At 34.5% G+C, this 23392-nt stretch overlaps 1 protein-coding gene across 2 annotated transcripts in view; it reads right to left on the bottom strand.

The window, feature by feature from the left end:
- Positions 1 to 5040: 5040 nt before the first annotated feature.
- The window catches only part of LOC138711947 (leucine-rich repeat-containing protein egg-6-like), a 35734-nt gene continuing 17382 nt past the window's right edge, over positions 5041 to 23392 (bottom strand). The window contains exons 3-4 of one of the 2 annotated variants that reach the window (XR_011335543.1): positions 18678 to 20425; positions 15352 to 17379 (exon numbers count right to left, since the gene is read on the bottom strand). Coding sequence is in view for 1 of the 2 variants with exons in the window: in XM_069843249.1 (XP_069699350.1) it covers positions 9678 to 11001 (1324 nt within the window). In the remaining variant the exon portion in view is untranslated. Of the gene's footprint in view, positions 11002 to 15351; positions 17380 to 18677; positions 20426 to 23392 lie in introns of those variants that run through there. The other variant, XM_069843249.1, reaches the window with a different exon arrangement.

Below are 23392 nucleotides of genomic sequence, written 5' to 3'. Positions count from 1 at the left end.
AATTTGTTTCTTAAGCAAAATCTCAAAACCCTTCGACAAAGTAGGTATTATACTTATAGGTCTATAATTAGATATCTCATTTCTACAACCTTTTTTAAAAATAGGTGTTACCTTAACAAACTTAAAAGAATCAGGAAAAACTCCAGAGTCTATACAGCAATTAAAAATATGGGCAAGAGGCTCAATAATGTATACCGAAGCAATCTTCAATATTTTAGAATTAATGCCATACACATCAAGACAAGGGCTATTGTTCATACCTAAAATAACATCATAAATTTCATCAACACCAAAATGTTTAAAAGCAAATGTCTGAATAGGTTTGACTCTATTAACTAAAAAATCTTGAGCATGGTGATTTTTTGTGAGGTTATTAACAATGAAATTAACATTATCAATAAAAAAATTATTAAATTGGTCAGCATCAATATCTGATGAAGAAACTTTAGATTTAGACTGGCTGTTTGTAAGACTAGAAATAATTGACCAAGTCATTTTGGTTTTATTATTAGAAGCATTAATTAAATTTGAAAAGTAATTAATTTTTGTACACCTTAAATTTCTTTTATATAATTTTTTCGTTTCATGATAGATATCTTTAAACTCATCAATACCTTGATAAACATATAAATCATAAAATAAAAGACATCTCTGTTTAAGATTATGGAGCTCATTAGTATACCACTTATTATAATTATATTTCCTCGTATTTGGCACGATTGTATTATCAACAAAGGGAAAAGCTTTGTTTATTACATCAATAAAAAGTGAAAGAAAATAATTAACTTTATCATTAACATTATCCAATGTATATATATTAAACCAATTTAAATTCATAAGTAAATAAACAAAATAAGATATACTTAAGTCATTAAAAATACGTATAGGATTTGAATACATTATACTGGGTGTTCAGTTCAAAGTGTGTCATAGCTCGATGTATGCCGTCGTGTGGCTAGCCGATGAGCCTAGAAAATTCAATCTTCCTACACTTCCGCAAAGGTGTATTACCTAGGAGGCAGAGAAGTTGCCTAGCAAGTACGGCGTTCATTCTGAAGAGTACGTACCGATGCGTACGATAACGCCGGTAGTGGCAGGAATGTGAACTGTTTGGAAATACGTACTGTCGGGATATGGGGAGAGGGTTAAGACGATTACTTACGTATTTGTTGACATTAACTTCGACGGTCAACATGGACAGGGAGTATTTGTTTTTTGTTGTGGAATGTTACCGTACGCAACCGATGATAACAAATACCCTGCGTACGACTTGCCGGCGCAAAACACAGTTCGAAAGAGGTTATGGTAGCACACAGACCGTACAGACCGCCATCTGTTGCTACGACGTTCAAGTTATACCATACATGTTCTCAAGTTCAGATTGAAGAACGCCTTGAATAATAGGCAACTTCTCTGACATATAAGCTGAAACTCGCTTCAAATCGGTGACTCAACAACAGTGACGTCATGACACACTTTGAAATGAATACCCAGTAGTATTATCAGGTAAAAATTTATAAGTACTATTTATTTTAAAGCATATCGCCTCATGATCAGAGAATATAGTAGGAACAACACATGCTGTACAAAGATTATCATCAACATTGGTAACAACATTATCTATACATGTACCTATATTTCCATTATTACCAGGGCGAGTTGGTTCAAAAATCGTAAGTCTAACACCAAAACTTATAAATAAATTAATGATATCTTTAGCATCCTGATTATCAGTGCAAAGAAAATCAATATTAAAATCCCCAGCTAATACAATATTAATATTTTTATCAATTTTAAAAGTTGATTCCAGAAGATCATTCAAACTATTATAAAATATATTAAAATCAGTTCTATTACAATCAGGAACTTTATAAAAAGCCACACACAATAAGTTCATAGCAGAAATGGACGTAGAACATACTTCAAATAAGTAAGATTTAATCACCGATGAAAGATTAATTACACTATCAAATTTTAGACTTTCTTGCACAAAAATAGCAGAACCACCATGTTGTTTCGATAGAGGTCTACAAAAACTATCAGCCAAAACAAAACCAGGTATATTCACTAAAGACAGTTCTTCACGATTTAACCAGTGTTCAGGAATACATAAAATATGAACATTGTATTCCTTAATAAGAACAGAAATATAATCAATCTTATTAGATAAACTTTGTACATTCCAATACAAAATGTTAGTAGAGCCATTAGAGGTTAACTTACAACCTTGACTCAGTCACTCAGACGGTATCTGATTATTATTAGGTGGCTATTGTCACTACTACTGGCCTTACTATTGTCACTACTACTGGGCCTACTATTATCACTACTACTGGGCCTACTATTATCACTACTACTGGGTTTACTATTGTCACTACTGCTGGGCCTACTATTATCACTACTACTGGGCCTACTATTATCACTACTACTAGGCCCACTATTATCACTACTACTGGGCATACTATTATCATTACTACTGGGCCTACTATTATCACTACTACTGGGCCTACTATTATACTACTATTAGTCCTACTATTGTCACTACTACTAGTCCTACTATTGTCACTACTACTGGGCTTACTATCGTCACTACTACTGGGCCTACTATTATCACTACTACTGGGCCTATTATTATCACTACTACTGGGCCTACTATTATCACTACTCCTGGGCTTACTATTGTCACTACTACTAGGCCTGCTATTATCACTAGTACTGGACCTACTATTATCACTACTACTGGGCTTACTATTGTCACTACTACTGGGCTTACTATTGTCACTACTACTGGGCCTACTATTATCACTACTACTGGGCTTACTATTGTCACTACTACAGGGCCTATTATTATCACTACTACTGTGCCTACTATTATCACTACTACTGGGCCTACTATTATCACTACTACTAGGCCCACTATTATCACTACTGCTGGGCTTACTACTGTCACTACTTCTAGGCCTAATATTATCACTACTACTTGGCCTACTATTATCACTACTACTGGGCCTACTATTATCACTACTACTGGGCTTACTATTGTCACTACTACAGGGCCTATTATTATCACTACTACTGTGCCTACTATTATCACTACTACTGGGCCTACTGTTATCACTACTACTAGGCCCACTATTATCACTACTGCTGGGCTTACTACTGTCACTACTTCTAGGCCTAATATTATCACTACTACTGGACCTACTATTATCATTATTACTGGGCTTAATATTGTCACTACTACTGGGCCTATTATTATCACTACTACTGGGCTTACTATTGTCACTACTACTAGGCCTACTATTATCACTACTACTGGGCTTACTATTGTCACTACTACAGGGCCTATTATTATCACTACTACTGTGCCTACTATTATCACTACTACTGGGCCTACTATTATCACTACTACTAGGCCCACTATTATCACTACTGCTGGGCTTACTACTGTCACTACTTCTAGGCCTAATATTATCACTACTACTTGGCCTACTATTATCACTACTAATGGGCCTACAATTATCACTACTACTGGGCTTACTATTGTGACTACTACTGGGCCTACTATTATCACTACTACTGGGCCTACTATTATCACTACTACTGGGCTTACTATTGTCACTACTACTGGGCCTACTATTATCACTACTACTGTGCCTACTATTATCACTACTACTGGGCTTACTATTGTCACTACTACTGTGCCTACTATTATCACTACTACTGGGCCTACTATTGTCACTACTACTGGGCCTATTATTATCATTACTAATGGGCTTACTATTATCACTACTACTGGGCTTACTATTGTCACTACTACTGTGCCTACTATTATCACTACTACTGAGCTTACTATTGTCACTACTACTGGGCCTACTATTATCACTACTACTGGGCCTACTATTGTCACTACTGCTGGGCCTACTATTATCACTACTACTGGGCCTACTATTATCACTAATATTGGGCTTACTATTGTCACTACTACTAGGCCTACTATTATCACTACTACTGGGCCTACTATTATCACTACTACTGGGCTTACTATTGTCATTACTACTGTTCCTACTATTATCACTACTACTGAGCTTACTATTGTCACTACTACTGGACCTACTATTATCATTATTACTGGGCTTACTATTGTCACTACAACTGGGCCTATTATTATCACTACTACTGGGCTTACTATTGTCACTACTACTAGGCCTACTATTATCACTACTACTGGGCTTACTATTGTCACTACTACTGGGCCTACTATTATCACTACTATTGGGCTTACTATTGTCATTACTACTGGGCCTACTATTATCACTACTACTGGGCCTACTATTATCACTACTACTGGGCCTACTATTATCACTACTACTGGGCTTACTATTGTGACTACTACTGGGCCTACTATTATCACTACTACTGGGCTTACTATTGTCACTACTACTGGGCTTACTATTGTCACTATTACTGGGCCTACTATTATCACTTCTACTGGGCCTACTATTGTCACTACTACTAGTCACTACTTATCACTACTACTGGGCCTACTATTATCACTACTACTGGGCCTACTATTATCACTGCTACTAGTTCTACTGTTATCACTACTACTGGACCTACTATTATCAATACTACTATTCTACTATTATCACTATTGGGCCTGCTATTAACGTTACTACTAATCCTACTATTACATCACTACTACTGGTTCTATTATTGTCACTACTACTAAGTAACAGACTAAAAACATCTCAGGTTACAGTTATTGACTAAGGTTTCACTTAAGAAATAGGATGAATATTTAATTTCTTATCGTAAGAAGTTCTTATATTATCTTATTCATCATTTACATTTTCTGTGTTGTCTATAGCGGCATACTGATCATATCACGAGTAATTTGCTTTACTTACGAATGTCTTATGTTGATTCAGAATCCCTACAAGAGGGAAAGCAGATGGGTCCAAAGAATCCCAGTCCTTGAAGTTTGGTGACGACGAAGAGTAAGATAAACAGACGTTTTAAATGAAAAAAAATAAAAAAGACACCTCTTTACTTATTTATTGTGACCTATATGAAAGTACATAAGCTAGCCAATCAAAGCACGTTTTTCACATAAATATAAATGAACAATTTGACTTGTAATTTTTGATAATGATTTACATGGGTGGCAGTTATAAAATAGGAATGCCAATTAACAATAGAATTAAAAGAAAATTAAAATATAAAAGAGACATGTGACTTGTAATGAATCAATATTGACGAAAAGACTGAAATGTAATAAATCGATAATAAATTTTAGGATCAAATGAAAGAAAAAATTGATTTATTCCAGAATAATTAAAACTTATGTGCTTTGATATGAATGACTTAGATAATTCTTCTTAAACTTCGCTTCTGAAGGTTTTCTGTGCCGGAAGTAAATCAATTTCCTGACTAAGTGAACTCAAATTGTTTAACATTTTAATTAAATAGTGAGTTCATATTTTTTAACAATCAGTATAATTTATTATAAAAATACATATTAAGTAAATTAAAAATCCATTAAAACAATTACGGTATATAGTGTACAGTAGTGGCAAAAAAACCGGACCGACCCTTGTAGCTGATTTCATAGTCAGATTCAAATTTTTCTAGTCACAAAGCACATCCATCTTGTATAATTAATTATAACAATGAAATTTATTGCATATGTTCCATTCTTACCGTCTTTTGTTTCCTTCAGTGCCTCAAACTTACAGACGAAAGAACTTTGAGAGTTTTATTTTCATCTGGCATCAATATTACATTTCTACCTCTATTCGGCAAAGATAATTGCGTATTTTTACATTAAATAGCAGTACGTACATCTGGCTTCACTATCCATATTGAAATTACCACTATCCATATACGTACATCTGCCTTCACTATCCATATTGAAATTACCACAGTTTGACACAGTACACAGCACAGGATTCTTTTGTATCAGCTACAAGGGTCGGTCCGGTTTTTTTGCCACTACTGTACATTAAACAATAATCAACATGTTAAATATTAAAATAAAAAAATCATTAGTCTACATGAATCTACCCCCGTACGAGCAACGTTCATGGTCGAGGGTTCAAAACTGCACTGTACATAGGCCCTAAGCATAAAGAAGACGAAAGAATGAACAATAAATTTAAGTAATAATAGCAAGGACTACAAACAATAGCCTATATGATAAAATAAGTAATTACAATTGAAACAGGTTATAACTAATATTCATAAGCAAAAAAAAAAAAAAAAAATCAATATTTAGCAATTCATTTTCTAATCCTATGTTAAGTTTTTTAATTTCTTTAATTTTATGTTTATATTCCATCGTACTTATATTTTATAAATCAGGGTACTGAGAAATGAATTTATTAGGTAGGCTATATGGTTTTAAGCCATAGCTGAAACTATGTTTCGTACCCGCAGCCGCTAAAATTTAGGAGTCTGTGAAATGAAATAATACGTTCTCTTTCGTATTATAATGCCAATATGTGTTGAAATGTTTCTTGTTCTTATGAAAGAAAGTAATGTGTGTATGTATATATATACATATATATATATATATATATATATATATATATATATATATATATATATATATCTGCTCCAATTAGACGACGTTAAAATTCGAATAAAGAAGTTTAGTGGAGTAATCAGTGTACTTCTTAGATGAATTTTGATTATTCTCTTTTGCAGTAATTCCAGTGGCTTATCTTTTTTATGGATTTAGAAATAACTGCCTCAGCCGGCGATACCATAACGTAATACATTTTGCACCAAGAATAAATAAATACATTTTCAGACATTAATAGGGGGTAAGAACAAAGGATAAGAAATCTGTATATAATTTTGCGTAATTTATTACATAAAAATTCAATATGTGTGTGCCATCTAAGGTGCTGCCAATTAGTATTCCTTGATATTTAACATTACTAGAATTGGTTAAACGTGGACAGTCACAATTGAGAGAAAGTGTACAAAATGAGATTGTGAATTTTAATTAATATTGTGATTAGAGTCAAGATGTATGGCATTGTGTGATGCTAGTGGAAAGGACACAACCATTGTTTTAGAAATATTTAAAGAGAATGAGTTTGAATTTAGCCATTTTCATATTAGATGCTTTGTGATATGTTTCATTCCATGTTAAATCACTAAAACTAGATACGGTATAATCTGCGTAAGAATACATATTGCCGTTATTTTGTGATAAATCAAACATCAGTAAGTTGGTGATATATATTAGAAGTAAAATAATTCTAGAAGTGATATTGGATGTAGCATCGTCGGTACTGAAATTATTACGAAAACAAAAATATTTTGGTGGTAATAGGTCATACTTTTCTAAATAATTTATTAATCTCTTCTTGATACGTTTTTCTAACATTTTGGAAGTAACGGGCATTGAGATATTGGTCTGTAATTATTTAATTTTTTTCTGTCTCCATCTTTAAATATTGGCATAACAGTAGCTTGTTTGAATTTCTTAGTAAATATTCCTTTTAATAAGCACATATTAAATATATGTGAAAGATGTTTAGCGATTGGTTGTATTATAGTTTTTAATGTTTTGTATGTAATTCCGTCAAATCCTGGTGAAGTGTCGTTCTTTAAATTATTTATTTAATCTGACAGGATTAAGGCCATAAGGCCTTCTCTTCCATCCTACCAGATAGCACATATAAATACAAAAAAGAAATACAAACACTGATGAAAATAATACAAATTAAATTAAAGCCCTATAGAAGATCAACAGGGTCAAAAGAACACTATAGAGCTCTCATCGAGCTAATACAAGAAAAAAAAAAAGAAACGAAAAACAGAGATAGCAATGATGATAGTGATAATTATTAATAATAATAATAATAATAATAATAATAATAATAATCATCATCATCCTTCACAAATTAGGCCTCTGTAGACCTTTTTCGGCCCCATCTAGCAGTCTCTTAAAGGTCTTCCTGGTCGACGATGTGCTCTAGGTTTATATTGCATCATAATTTTTGGGATTCTTGTATTTTCCATTCTTCTTACATGATCTAGCCAATTGAATTTGTATCTGCTGATTTTTTCTTCTACTGACTCTATTTCTAATTGTTCTAAAATTTCTTCATTCCTTTTTCGGTCTAAAAGAGTATATCCTATCTTAGGGAAAATTACATTACTTTCAAGCCTCAAACAAGCAGTATGACAGATAATAATAATAATAATAATAATAATAATAATATAATAATAACATTACATATTAATAGTCAATTTTACAACAGCATAGTTACAATATTTACTATATGTCATTGGTTAAGCCGTAGTTGCGTAGCCTGACAGGTGTTCAACAAGCAATTCCATGAACTAGAATGTGATATTTTAATTAAAATTTGAGCTTTATATTGTCCGACAGTCTCTGACATGGTCAGGGAGAGAATTCCAGAGGCGTCGAATCGATATGCTGAAAGATGACGAGTAGAAGGATGTTCTGTGCAGAGGAATAGAGAGAAGGTACAGGTTCGAGGTAGTGGAAGGTAAACAAAACGTGATGCTAGGTAAGAGGGTGTGGAGGTGTAGATGATTTTAAATAGTAATAAGAGGGAGTTGAAGAATATTATTTCTTTAAGTGGATTCCAAGACAACAATTCTAGTTACAGTGTTACATGATCGAATTTTCTAATGTTACAAACGAAACGAACGCAGATATTGTGAACACGCTGTAGTCTATTTGTATGATAGTAGAAATTAACTCGATTTCGGTAATTGGAAAGAGCAACACTGATGATGCTTATTAAATAAGTTTCTCGATTTTGGGATATTGAATAGCAAATTTCTTCTAGATCTAACTGGAGAGATATAATGAAATCAGTTTCAATGTTTCATTGGAATCAATATTATTATTTGTTAATAGTTGTCTTAGAAATTTAATAGAGTTAGTGATTCTTCTGCCATTGAGCTTATGCAAAAAATCCTAATAATCTAGTTGGTAATTGGAAAGCAAGGTATTTTGAATGTTTTATAATATAGGACTCTATGGAATTCATTTTGTAGCAGTCAATTGAATGAACGTTGTCCTTTCAACGAGAATTCCAAATTAATGTAATATATTCCAACTTGCTTCTAAGTGGTTATAAAATACAAAAAAGAAGCAAATCAATTTTCCCTCTAAATTATACAAAAAAGAAGTTTTCACGAATAATTTCGAATTTCCAATTACAAGTCCCAGTGATTTATAAGCAAAATTAACAATAACTGTTATAATGTGGTCTTTGAAGTTTAAATAATATTGTCAAATTCTGTACCTAAATCTCTTATTCTTGAAATACATGAATATATGAATATTTCAGTGAATTTAATGTAAATAAATAATGTTTTCGAATACTGTTTATTACTATAGCTATAGCTCATACATTTAATACATTCGGTCATAAATTCACATGCAATTGAATCGATTTGTCATCTCTTTTCTTGCTCGATTGATAAGCTAACAGTCACCATATTGATACCAGCTGGAAACCTAACTAGGCCGAAGAGTTATAGTGCATATTAATTACCGTAAAATTTAGTGTGAAATATATTAACTTTCTGTCCATCACCTTACTAATTATACTTTTAATTCAAATTAACAAACAATAATTGATACAGTGAGATAAATGTTAACATGCGAATCTTAACACTTTTCAAGCATTAGAATTTTCTTCCATAGTTGGTACGCTCCTATAATAATTATTCACCTTCCGTGCCAATATGAAACCAATGACTATACTGACAATGACTGCTAGAATTAGTAAGAGCACGGAAAAAACTGTCCCAAGTGCTGTCCTCATCTTATTTTTAGGATTTACATCTATATTCGTAGTAGGAGTAGAGGTAGCATTAGCATCAGAGATCACTTCTTCTGAGTCAGCTGTGAACATCTGAGAGGAAGGGAGTGTTCCTGTTTTCGTTACACTGCTAGTAATCGTGGGTCTTGGTTCTACCGGGTCCTTGACAATAGTTTCTGATGGATAAGTTTTGACAGTTGTATCAGTAGTTGACTCAGCAGAGGAAGTTTGGTTGTCATCTGTGGTGTCCTCATTTGGTGTCGTCTCAGGGAAAGATTGTTCTGTATTGTCTACTGTCTTCATGTTAATTTCGAGCAAATTGTCAACAGTTTCTGTTTCAGGAGTAGTACTAGAGACCGGTCGAGTAGAGGAAGTGTCGCTGCAAGATATATCAAGCTCCGCCAGGTTGTAACTTCGTACATCGCGCCTCTTTGTATAGCACTGCAGTTGACCGGCTGATCTCTGTCGGAGCCAGCAGAGGAAAATGTTGAAATGGCGACCACAAATCCACTTATTTCTACGGAACGAGACATTTTTTACATGTGATAGTGACATCAGTGTGTCATTTGTTGTAGAATGTAATCGGTTTTCGCTCAAATCTAGGTTCCGGAGTTGAGGGAGTTTGGAAAATGTTTGAGGAGAAATGTTGGATATTTTACAGGAGCTGAGATCGAGGTACACCAAAGAAACTGATATCAGTATGGGGATGTTATCTGGCATCATGGATAGAGGATTGCTACGAAGTGATACTGATTTTAGATTGGGATTTTCTGCGAACATGTCAGGGAAAATATATGCTAGAAAGTTATTAGACAAGTCGACTGTCGTCAGACGCCCCAATTGTTGGAATGTGGTGTGGTCGATATTACGTATTCTGGCATTTCTGAGACTCAGTGTGTGCACGTTGAAGTAATGCTTGAGGGAGTGAGACTCCAGTTTACCAATGCTGTTGTATGACAAATCTAAAGAAACTACGGAACTCGTGGCTGCCAATGTGGGAATTTGGGTCAAATCTTGATGGCTGCAGTCTACTTCAAGAGTAAGGAGTTCGGCTTCTTTGGTGTGGCATGAACACAGTGAAGGACAAAGCGCGTTATTCTGTTCAGCCGTGATGTATAGAAGTTGGAATACCAAAATATATGCCATTGTCGTCAACCTTTGGACCACTATCATTTTATTTCTGAAAATATACCGACAGAAAAAGTAAATTAGTACACATAAAGAATTGTAATAGATTTTGTGCGAGATCGTGCGTATTTGCTTGGTTTCCGCACAAAACCAATCCGCGGAAAGTCTAAAATTCCACATTCAGTATTCCCAACCTAACACACATAACAATTTCCCTCTTCTTACCGCTTAAGTGACATATTGATTTTACTGCTTTAGGCTTTTAACATATTATTTTTAGAGACGTTCAATATAGTAATAATTATAAATTAGAAACTTACCACTGCAATTTCACCTAAATTGCACTGTTAATTATTGTTTTTAAATATTTGCAAAAATTAAGTAAACTCTACAACTTCACTAAAGTTACTGCATTCGTGATGCAAGTAACATTAAGGAAGCCGTGAAAAAATCAACAAGATTCCAGACTCATCGTAGACTGGGGGGGGGGAAAGACAGAGGTATATCACGGCCTGCTGGAGTATAGTAAACACAGAAAACATTTTAAAGGAACAATGTTGAAGATAGATATTTTTGTTTTGCAAATTTACCGTCATTGAACAGAAACCAAGATGGAGATTTCATTGCAACTAATTAGAAATTCCTCTTTCAGGCATGTAATAAACGATCTTCGCACAAAATAATGTACGATACACGAGCGGTATGTTTTCTTTCAATTCTCGGAAATTAAAAGAGCTCAACTACGTTTCGCTTTTTCAAACTTTTCCTCGAACATGAAAACTTCAACATACCGCTCTTGTAACGCATATTACTATTAATACACAGCATGATTTACGATGTTTTACTGACATCTACTGAGCTCATTTACGAAGTTATTTTCTTATGAATATGCATCCGTTTATAAATATGAAGTATTAACTGTAGACCAATCTATAAAACAATCAAACGTAGCCATCTTGCTTTACACAACGAAAATGGTTCTATCAGACAAATCCATAAGATTGTGATGTCTTGGATTGTTAGTTACGGAGAACTTTAAAACTTTGATATATTCAACTAATATTAAGATTTTATTAATTTGTCCTACAAAATAATATCTGTAATATTGACAATTAATATTTGAGGAGAAAAATTCGCTCCGGCGCCGGGGATCGAACCCGGGTCCTTGGTTCTACGTACCAAGCTCTTGGTACGTAGAACCAAGGACCCGGGTTCGATCCCCGGCGCCGGAGCGAATTTTTCTCCTCAAATATTAATTGTCAATATTCAACTAAGTTACAATTAAAAACTTCAAGACATTGCATCAAGTAGTAATACGACTTACGAGTAGTAAATAAAAGGTTGTTCAGCGTCGAAATTCAATTTTCAACAATTTATTGTGGCATCTACGTGCCATTCATACTCGTGCCATTTATAATGACTTGATTATATATTGAAGCTCTCCCTAAGAAAAATTGTTTCTTGGAAAATGAGATGTACAGAAAAATTATACAGTTAAAAAAAAAGAGGATGAGTTTTTGAACTCATCTTTACAATTTATATTTTTCTCTTGGTCTTATAATAACTGTAATTTCAAATTTGTTAAAATTTTTTCTAATGAATTTTATTTCTTATTTTATAATTAATCATTGTCTCGCATCGTAGCAGCCGTTTGTTTCTTTGTGAAAAACAGGTTTTAATTTGAAACAGTGTTTGTACGTTGGAATCTGGCTGTGTAAGTTGGCGTACCTTGCTGACATCTTCAGCAGACACATTGATGTAAACAAGGTACTCCAATACAAACTGTAGTCGCTATAAGATCATGCAGTCAGACGACTATAAATGAATTCTTGAAAGAACTTCGTATATGATCCATGATAAAGTAAAAGCACCGACTGAAAACTTGAATTGGCAGCGAAGGAAGTTATCAAAAAGGAATGTTGAAGTTTCATTATCTTGAAAGCTTTATTGAGGAAATTTTATATTTGTCTAAATCCTGAACTGGTGGTCTGAAATAGAGAAGCACTGCCATTAATTTAATTCAATATAATTTAATTTAATTTATTGTACTGCATGAGTATTTTACATCACCATTGTAGCTTTGAAATATGGAACAAGTAAATTACTGTACACAGATTTGTATAAATCATAGTAGGTAGATAAATTCAGTTTACAAGCATAAACGGGCCTATTCATCAGTTGAGTAGAAGATATGGATATGGAGAAATTTGGTCAATAGTGTTCTAAACTTTCTATCTCTATCCTTCAAAGTTTTAAGACAATTAGACAGTGCATTGAAGACCGTAATACATGAATAGTGAATTCATTTTTTATAACAGCTGAGACTAACAGACGATAGATGAGATCTGATTTGAATCTTACATGAAAATTATGAATATTTTGACTGGTACTAAATGTATTTTGATTTTAACAAGAAACAACATCAGGAAAAGAATGTACACACAATATATTGTGAAGGCTTTTAAATTGTCAGTTACTTTTTCATATGATGTCTTTTTAAGCACACTTAACGTAATTCATATAATTTCCTTTTGTAATATGTATTTAGTTTCAGATGAATGAATCTAGATTATTAATTAATATTGAATTTTAAATAAAAGTAATATACAGTATGACAGAGTTCTAGAGTTTATTTACGGAAAATTTTAATTTAAAGCTTTGAATAAAGAATCCATTTTTACATGCAAAGAAACCATTTTCCTTCAAACTTACTACCAGAGCAGACCCGTGCATGCTTTGCTCGTACGATCGTACACTTGCTCCTGAAGAAGCAATGAAGGTCGGCCGCGCAATGAACGTAGTGTTGCCATACCTACTGATTTAGCAGGAGATTTTCTATTTTTCCATTGAATCTACTGCTCTACTGATTTTTATGTCAAAAGTCCGAATTTCTCCTGCCTTTTTGGCATGCTGCAGTAACCTAGTTCTATGCCCGGATTTTCAACTCATTACTTTAGTACACATAGGCCTATATTATGTCATCATGTCTTATTTTTGCATCTTACACACAAGTCAATGCTTTCATTTGTCTCCCTGCTCATATTGCGTCGCCAAAATGATGCTTGCAAGAAGCAAGGAGACGGCTCTCGCCTGGAGTCCAGCGGCGGATTATGATATCAGCACACGGCAGATAAAGACCATATTTTATACACATGGCTCAGAGTTATGGGTCTCTCCAATCCACACGATAGTCTAAACATAATTACAGATCGATAGAGAACGAATGTTTGAAACCTTACCACGAAAGGATGCAAACCCTTTTCCTCACACACACACACGCACGCACGCACACACAGACACACAGGCACACAGAGACACACACAGAGACACACGGACACACAGAGACACACAGACACACACAGAGACACACAGAAACAGACACAGACACAGACACACAGACACAGACACACAAGTATATAATCTTCATGCAACGTAAGCATGTGATAACTGTCGTCAATTTGCAAAAGGAGACATATCGGAATTAAAGTGCTGGAAAATCGCAAAACTATAAGTTAAATTAAAATGTTCATAATTTTTATCTAATTAGATCACTATGGATACATATATTCAGGATCCATGAACATTTTAATATTTTAAGTTTATGATTTTTTGTAGCGATTTTCCAACACTTTGTTATTTTGGACGTATCCCCTTTTGCAAATCGACGACAGAATTAAGTTATTTCATTATTGTTTTGAGGACTCGGGGAACAGAGGAGGAACAAAACTTATTCAGTATAGTGAAGTTTGTTTCTGATTGTGTGCACGTGAAACATTGAGAGAGTGAAGTATAGGTAATGGCATTTTAGTGTTACATATCTTGCACAGTGATCTTTTAAAATGAGTGAAAGTGTCCCAGAAAGAAAGAAAAAAAGTAAATACTCCCAGAATATTATAAATTATAATAGGAAAATGGTGAACAGTTTAAAGGATAGTTATGTAAAAGCAAGGGGATAATTTTTCGTCTGTTATAGTCGCAGCTAATGCAGTACTGTATTTAATATCACCTTTAAAATAAATCTTTCGTGAATACATGAAAAATTCCAGATTTAATGCGAAACATTGTCAATAAGGCATTACTGTGTAAAAACAAAATTGCATGACTTTGATACGTACGCTGAGTAGAGATAACAGTAATTATATTTAGCACAATTGTTCCATTTCATTGGTTAGGGAAGTGCTATATAGTAATACAACAGTATCATCTTTCTTACAGTACACTGTTTTGTAATTAATATTATAATACAAAGAGGAAATTCATGTTTAATTAATCTACTGTAATCTCCTGTTTTTTTCGTGATTTTCTCCTGATTTTCGTGAGTAGGTCGTGGCAACACTGAATGAACGGGCTGCATGCAGCATCAGTGGCTCTTAGGCTACCACTGCAGTAATCAGACACGGTGTGAAGTGTGTTATGCAAGCATTCTATTCTCAAACATAAATGATATATTGTTTTTAAACTATTTTAGTTTTAACTATCTGCATAGAAATACGGTAACTCAGCCTAAGAGCTGACTCATTGATAATCAAATTCTGATCGTTAATCTAAAAATGAAAAGAAATTAAATACCTATATGTCAGCAAGAAAGATCAGTCTAAAAAACAAAAGAGAACTGGAAAATAGGTTTCCATATTTCGATTTCTCGTCTTTTAGGTAGCGGTACAATAGAAGTTTGGCGGTATGCAATGGTTTGGATTAACATTATCATTTCCTTAGCAAATATTGAATTGAAATTTTAGTCATTTACTGCTAATAGATACTAAAATACGCCCTACCAAAATTATTAATATATCTGCAATACTATGGGCATAGGGCATAGCTATACCAATCTCCACCGTTTTCGATTTTACTGGAATTTGCATATTTCGAACACTCTGAACCAGTTAAAAGATTCAGTCTAAGGCTAAGGCCACACAGAAAGCATTTTGAAGCAGCAAGCAGTACTAGCAGTCCTGAGCAGTTGAGCGAATAGAATCACATCAATGTTTGGAGGTGGGCATGGCCAGACAAAGAGCAGAACCGGCTTTACTGCTCACAAGCTTACTGCCCTACGCAGCTGAAAGTCAGATCAGTTTGATTTTTGCAGCTCACTTGTAAGCGTGTTGTTCCAAGTTCGTCATGTCTTTCGACACAGAGGAACTGATTTCATCGGTTTTTAAAAGAGCGGTATTGTGGGACGTATCTCACAAATATTTTAAAGATAGGAAAGTTACTTCGGAAGCATTGGAAAGAAGTCTGCAGGGAACTAAAGACAAATGAAGGTAAGTTACAGTTAAATGAATATATTTTAATTGATTTAACATTAATGTAATAGAATTAAACGAAACAGTAGACTATTATTACAGACAAAATGAAATTCTAATAACAATTAAACCAAAAATAAGTGGAACTATAATAATAAAAATGACAAATACTTGATAACTAAACCGAGGTTATACTCGTAGACCGACTAGGACAGAGTAAAGTAATTGAACACCAAACGTGAAATTATTTGTGGCTACGTGTTTCTATGTTGCATTGTGTAATACATTTGCAGGTAATGCATAATCATTTTGCCAAGGTAGTGCCCCTTCTTTGCTATTAAAATACTCAGTAAACTTGTGCCTAATTGACTTAGCTGTAGTGGAATATGCATTACATGATTTTCTATTCAGTACTCTTCGATCAGTATTTTGATGCTCTAGGTTCAAACTGTGACTGTCTATTCCATCGTTAATAATCACATAATTATGCAATACACAGGCAGCTCGTACAATAGCGACAGCAGTTTCTGGTCATGTCTCTATAGCTTTCCTTAGAATTTGCCATGTAGCGGTTAAAATTCCAAACGCACATTCTATTTTTTTTGTCTACATCTTGACAATCTATAGTTGAAAACATGTTTAGAATTGTCCAATGACTTTCGAGGGAAAGGTTCATTAGATAAGTTAAAAGAGGATAAGCTTCGTCACCGACGAGTACAAAAGGTACTTTAATCAGTGAATTGGGTAACTCAGTTGGTGGTGGAATATTTAAACGATTAGTTTCCAGCAAGTCAAATAATTTCGAACTTCTGAAAACACCGCCATCACTTTGTCGCCCTTTACAACCAACATCAACAGCTACAAATTTACAGTCTGCGTCTGCCACCGCTTGTAAAACGATAGAATAGTAATGCTTGTAATTAAAATAATCGGATCCGCTGTCACTCGGACATTTTATTCTAATATGCTTTCCGTCGATGCTGCCAATGCAATTCGGGAAATTAGTTTTAAGATGCAAGTTATCAGCAATACTTCTCCACATTCTTTCATCAGGGAAAGGAAGGCATTCTTCCTTTAGTAAGTCCCATATTGCTTTTGTGGTGTCTTTGACTATTGAAGCGACGGTAGTTTTGCCCATCCGAAATGCGAAAGCCAGAGAACGAAATGACATCCCAGTAGCAAGAAATCTGTAAAAATAAATTAAAATTAAATACGCTCAATGATAAAATAAATATACAAATAAAAATAAATAAAATAACAATAAATAATATTATTTTTCAAGATGCTCATTAATTTTATTATTTTATATTGATATTACTATTTCAATATACAGTACAGTAATTTAAAATATTTATATTATGTATTATAATATTTACGTGTTTTACAAATATACTTAATTATTTTAATATTACTATTTTATATCAGTAGTAATTTCATAGGTCTGTTACCCCACTAAAATGCTTTGCGTAGACGTAATTAGAACTCATCCGTTTTATCTCTTTCAGAAATCCTAGTTAAAAAGAAGTGGAAAACACTGAAAGACTATTACAGATCAGAAGTAAACAGACTGGAGAAACGTAAATCAGGTTCTTCCGGTTCCCCCAAAAACGCTTCTACCTGGCCATATTTCAAGCAGCTGGAATTTATGTGAAAAACCTTGGGAAATAGTAAACGTCTCTGTAGCCTTCAGTCCAGTGAAACTGAAGCACAAACCAGTATAGACGACAATGTCGACAGTGTGAATGAAGACGATAAGGGCGATGAAAGCCAACAACCACAACTACAGCAGCAGAAACATGTCCAAAACGACGTCTCACCCGCCAGCAATGAAACAGAATTTTCCGGGAAGTCCTGCAAAACTGGTCAAGGAAAGAGACAATCACGTAAAAGAAGCAATGGCAATGAGTTCAGAGACATGTTCCTTGAAAATGAAAGGAAAAAAAATTGCGCTTTTGGAAAGAGCCTCAGAAAAAGATGACGACATGATGTTTTTACAGAGCTTATTGCCAGACATAAAATCTCTTCCGAGAACAGAAAAATTGCGCTTAAGAATGGATATGCAGAAACTTGTTTATGAGACAGTTATAAGAAATAATACACCTCTACCGCAATCCAGTTGGGACGGCATCTATGCTTCCTCGACTGCGGTAAGTTCTCCTGTGGCAATGTCTTCCCATCATGAAGAATCTAATGCGTTTATGAACCTGAGTGAGGTGATGCAAAACAATGAACAATTTTAATTTTTTCCATTGGAAACGTTTTCTTGGACTTTAATACTTTTTTTCCTCATAACCGATTTAATAAGGTTGAGTTGCAAAACAATGGACAATATCAGTTCTTTCCATTGACATTAATATATCTTCAACTTAGGCTTTTTATAGCTGATTTAATGTTTTACTTTTCTTTATGCAAAATTATGTTCCCTTAATCAGTCAATGAAAACTAATAAAGAATATAGTAGAACTAGTGCTGATATTTCACTTACCTCAAAGTAACAACAAGCCTCTCCTCCGCCGTGATGCTTTTTCTGTAATTTAATTCTATTCTCTGCAACCTGGGCTCCAGTATATGCAACAATTTATCAAATGTCTCTATAGTCATTCGCAGATATTTAAAAAATCGTTCACTGTAGTTACGTAATTCTTTGTACAAGTTATTATATTCACCGAGTTCTTCCCGTCGTAAATTAATTTCATGAGTCCACTTCTCTAATTATCAACCACATCAAACAATACTGGAGAAACGTCGCTTAGTAATAACAATCTTGCAAACCGTGATAGCACGGGCGGCATGATGCTGTCTGTCGAAATGCTGCCACAGTAATGCTTTCTGTCTGGCCTACGTTCCAGCTCAGCTCAGTGCTGCTCTCCTTCTTGCAAAAGCTTGTTACTGCTCCAAGCTTAGTCCTGCTTTCTGTGTGGCCTCAGACTAAGAGTACAGACAAGACGGAGCCAGGTTGGTTACTGAGCTGGTCGCTCGTAACACGCTCGTAACCTAGTTGGTCGTTTGGCAGAAAGTCGGGGTGTACAAGACGGAGCCTGGCTGGTTACCCAATGGGTCGCTCGTAACCTGTCAACCTGTCTGGTGGCTTGGCAGAAAGTCGAGGTGGTCAGAACGAAATTTGTTTGCGCTTGCCAATCAATGTAGCTGAATTTATTCTGCTTTTTCAAATTTCTCTTTAAAAAAACAATAACAATTTGTAAAAATGTCATGACGGATTGTATTGGTCTTTAGGTTCTCCTAAACGTACCCTAGATATTTGGGCATTTTCAGTATGGAAACAACCACGTAAATAATTTCACTTTTCTGGAAAACGTCATAATAAAACCTTGTCATTAAATCCCATACATAGTGGAAGCTCTTAAGTTCGACATCCTGTAGTTCGACTGCTTACGTAGGAGAATTAGACAGGCCCCTATATGGGCACTAAGAAATGGGTTTGCCATTTGAATGGGAATTGGTTCTGTGTCTTGTAGTGATACTTTTGTTATAGGAAAACAGAATATTTTATTGATTAGGACATCCATATTTAATAACTTTTGTATTTGAGAATTGTGCCGTTTGTGAGACGGAACTGTCGAAACCCACTGTGGTACTAAAAGCGCATACACAAGTCTCGGAGCGGGCAGGAAATGCAAGTACAGTACTGTATTCGTTGATGGATAACTAATAAGAATTTGTATTCATTTCACCTGCCACACCTACTGTCCTTATTGGACTGAACTTTCAATTCTGTTCAGTCGAACTTAGGAGAGTCCACTATAGTTCATTCTGATACACACAGAGCATTGATAAAATTAAGAATTAAGAATTAGCCACGCAATCCCGTGAAGGGCAAGGGCCTCCTGACTATGCAGGGTGGCTTGTCAAACAGTTCCCGGTTAGCCACTCTGGGAATGATGGTCACTTTTGTAATGTCATATCTGAAGGGTCCACTGTTCACTAGTCACTCTTTAGGTTGCAAGTCACTTTGTGATTAGTTTCCATTGTTGTCGGTCTTTCGCTGTTCTTGACCATAGATGGCCGAATCTTGCTCTAAGTTCGTCTGCCCATCTTGTCTTCTGTCTTCCAGCGTTCCGTTTGCCAATCCTTGGGTCCCATGTCGTAAGGATGTGTGTCCACCGGTTCGCGGTGAGTCACATCACGTGTCCTGCCCATTTCTTCTTCAGCTTGTCGGCCGTCTTTGCTGCGTCTTTGAGGTGTGTTTGTCTTCTTATGTCTTCGTTACGTAGTCTGTATTGATAAAATAATATGTATTAATTGCCAAAACGTCAATACCGGTCATTATATTGTTCCTAAAATGGTCACTCTGTAAAATATAAATTATTCATTTACAAACTTAGTTATTATTGGTATACATTTCACACCACCTCTTTCTAGTGGCGAGATCTAGAAAGCATGGGGCTCTAACTCCATGCCCCTCCCCCAAGTGCCTTTCCAAGTGCTTTTATGGCATGTGAAAGAGCTACCTTTACCTTTATTAGTATCAATTTCAACTCCTACTTCATCTCACAATTTCACAATAAGATATGGGATTTGGAGGTGGGGTTGAGCCTGATTCCAAAATTTGTAAACACTGATTTTCCTACCGAAAAATTGTTTTTAGAATTTAAAGTCTTGAAAATACACAAAATTTATATCAATGCATTATTAAATATTATATATAAAATCACACATTTTTCAGATCATATACTCACAAACAAAACCAAAAGCATGGATACAATACGTTTGTTTGAACCCAAGTGTTTAACGAGCAGTGCTTTAAATCATAGTAGGTACTAATATCCGCCGTAGAATTTATAACAAATTAATAAAGAAATACGCACATCTATTTACCTCCAACAGTTTGAAATTAAAAAATGTATGTAAGCAATTTGTCATGAGTAATTATTAATTTTTAGATGTTATTATATTGTAATTTATGTGTCTACATTTATTATGTATCGAATCCTTCCCTGAGCACGAGAAAACTCTCTTTTAGGGGAGTGCTGGAATGTTGTAAATTTACAATTTCTTTGTATTGTAATTTTCTGGCAATAATAATAATAATAATAATAATAATTATTATTATTATTATTATTATTATTATTATTATTATTATTATTATTATTTTAAATTAATCTTTCCCAATCCATTACGCGTCGAAATAGATAGCAATAGGCGTTTAGCACGTGGGGAAGTTATACGGATTCGCAGGACGCATGCACAATAAAGACATTTTGGTCCCTGGTTGCTGGAAAAATGAAGGGATTCATTCTACCAGCTACCAGCGGAACAGGCTAGATAGCATTCGACTGAACAGTCCCCGTCTTGCACGCTTCCATTGCGTAACGTTCAGGCATTCCTTTCAACTAGGTAACCAGTCAGGCTACCAGTTACCAACCAGACTCCGTCTTGTACATACCCTTAAAAACATTATACGTTGCATAATAGTAAAGACTATGCTGAAATGAGATGAACAACGTGCCGTATAATTAGATCAACTCAAGGCAGCACTGACAACACAGAACGTAAGAATAATCTCTTTGACCTTAATGTACATTTCTGTTCACTGTAATTTTATTAAAGTATTATCCATATTGTTGTGATCCTCTACTTAATGTGATAATTTCATTCATTCACTTATTTATTTATGTGTTTATTTGTTTATCTATTTATTTTGGCATAATTAAAGCCATGATACTTTGTCTTCTACACTGCCAGAAGTGACATATTTATACAAGTAATAATAACAGTAGTATTCAGTTACGTAATATTTACTTAAGTGTATTTTATACCGTCAAAAATGTATTTTTGATTGCATAGCGCATTTATGAAAAATAAGTTTTCCGTCTATGGCTGGAATCGGAACAAACGGGAGAAATATCCCTAAAAATTGAAAATATCAGTGTGTGTGTGTGTGTATCGAATACACAGTTCAGATTTTAGAAGCTACTTTCTGAAAAAAAAAAAAAAAAACAGGCACATTTATAGCATTAATTGTTTGTCATTTTATAACCTCAAACATTTTTTTTTTAATTTTATGTTTTTCTGTCTAAATAGAATATAAATATATGTTTTTAAACATATGAACCCAGTTTTATCGTTGAAATTGGCACGGTTCATAAAATTGACAACATTTTGTTTGCATTATAGAATAGATGCCTGTGCAGGTTTCATACAGTCCACTACAACAGACCAGTGTTGCCATACCTACTAATTTAGCAGGATATTTCCTGTTTTTACATTGAATCTACTGCTCTACTGATGTTTTTTGTCAAAAGTCCGAATTTCTCCTGCCTTTTTGGCATGCTGCAGTCACCTAGTTCTATGCCCGGATTTTCAACTCATTACTTTAGTACTCATATATTATGTCACCATGTCTTATTTTTGCATCTTATACACAAGTCAAACAATGTTTTCATTTGTCTCCTGCTCATAACGTGTCGCCACAATGAAGCTCACAACAAGAAGCAAGGAGTCGCCTCTCGCCTGAGTCCCTCAGCAGATAAAGACCATTTTTATATACGTGGCTCAGAGTTATGGGTCTCTCCAATCCACTCGATAGTCTAAACCTAATTAAATAATGATGGAGAACGAATGTTTGAAACCTTACCACGAAATGATGCACACACACGCACGCACGCGCGCACACACACACAAATATATAATCTCCGTGCAACGTAAGCATGTGATAACTGTCGTCGATTTGCAAAAGGAGACATGTCGAAAATAAAGTGTTGGAAAATCGCAAAAACTATAGGCTAAGTTAAATTAAAATGTTCAATTTTTTTTTTCTAATTAGATCACTATGGATACCTTGTACATTCAGGATCCATGAACATTTTAATATTTTAAGTGTGTTATGATTTTGTTGCGATTTTCTAACACTTTGTTATTTTGGTCGTGTTCCCTTTTGCAAATCGACGACATAATTAAGTTATTTCATTGTTTTAGGGACTCGGGGAATAGAGGAAGAACGAAACTCATTCAGTAGTGAAGTTTGTTTCTGATTGTGTACAGTGAAACAGTGAGAGAGTGAAATGTAGGTAATGGCATTTTTGTGTTACGTATCTTGCAGAGAGCTCTTTTAAAATGAGTCAAACTGCCCCAGCAAGAAAAAAAAGTAAATACTCCCAGAATATTATATAGGGTAGGGTGGGGTTAGTTGAATCAAGGGGCTAGTAGGATCAATTTAAGCATTTGGCCTACTGCGCACAA

Source organism: Periplaneta americana, chromosome 13 (genome assembly GCF_040183065.1).
Source record: "Periplaneta americana isolate PAMFEO1 chromosome 13, P.americana_PAMFEO1_priV1, whole genome shotgun sequence".
Classification (NCBI taxonomy): domain Eukaryota; kingdom Metazoa; phylum Arthropoda; class Insecta; order Blattodea; family Blattidae; genus Periplaneta; species Periplaneta americana.
Note: the sequence above shows the minus strand (reverse complement) of the source record. Positions and strands in the feature narration are given on the sequence as shown.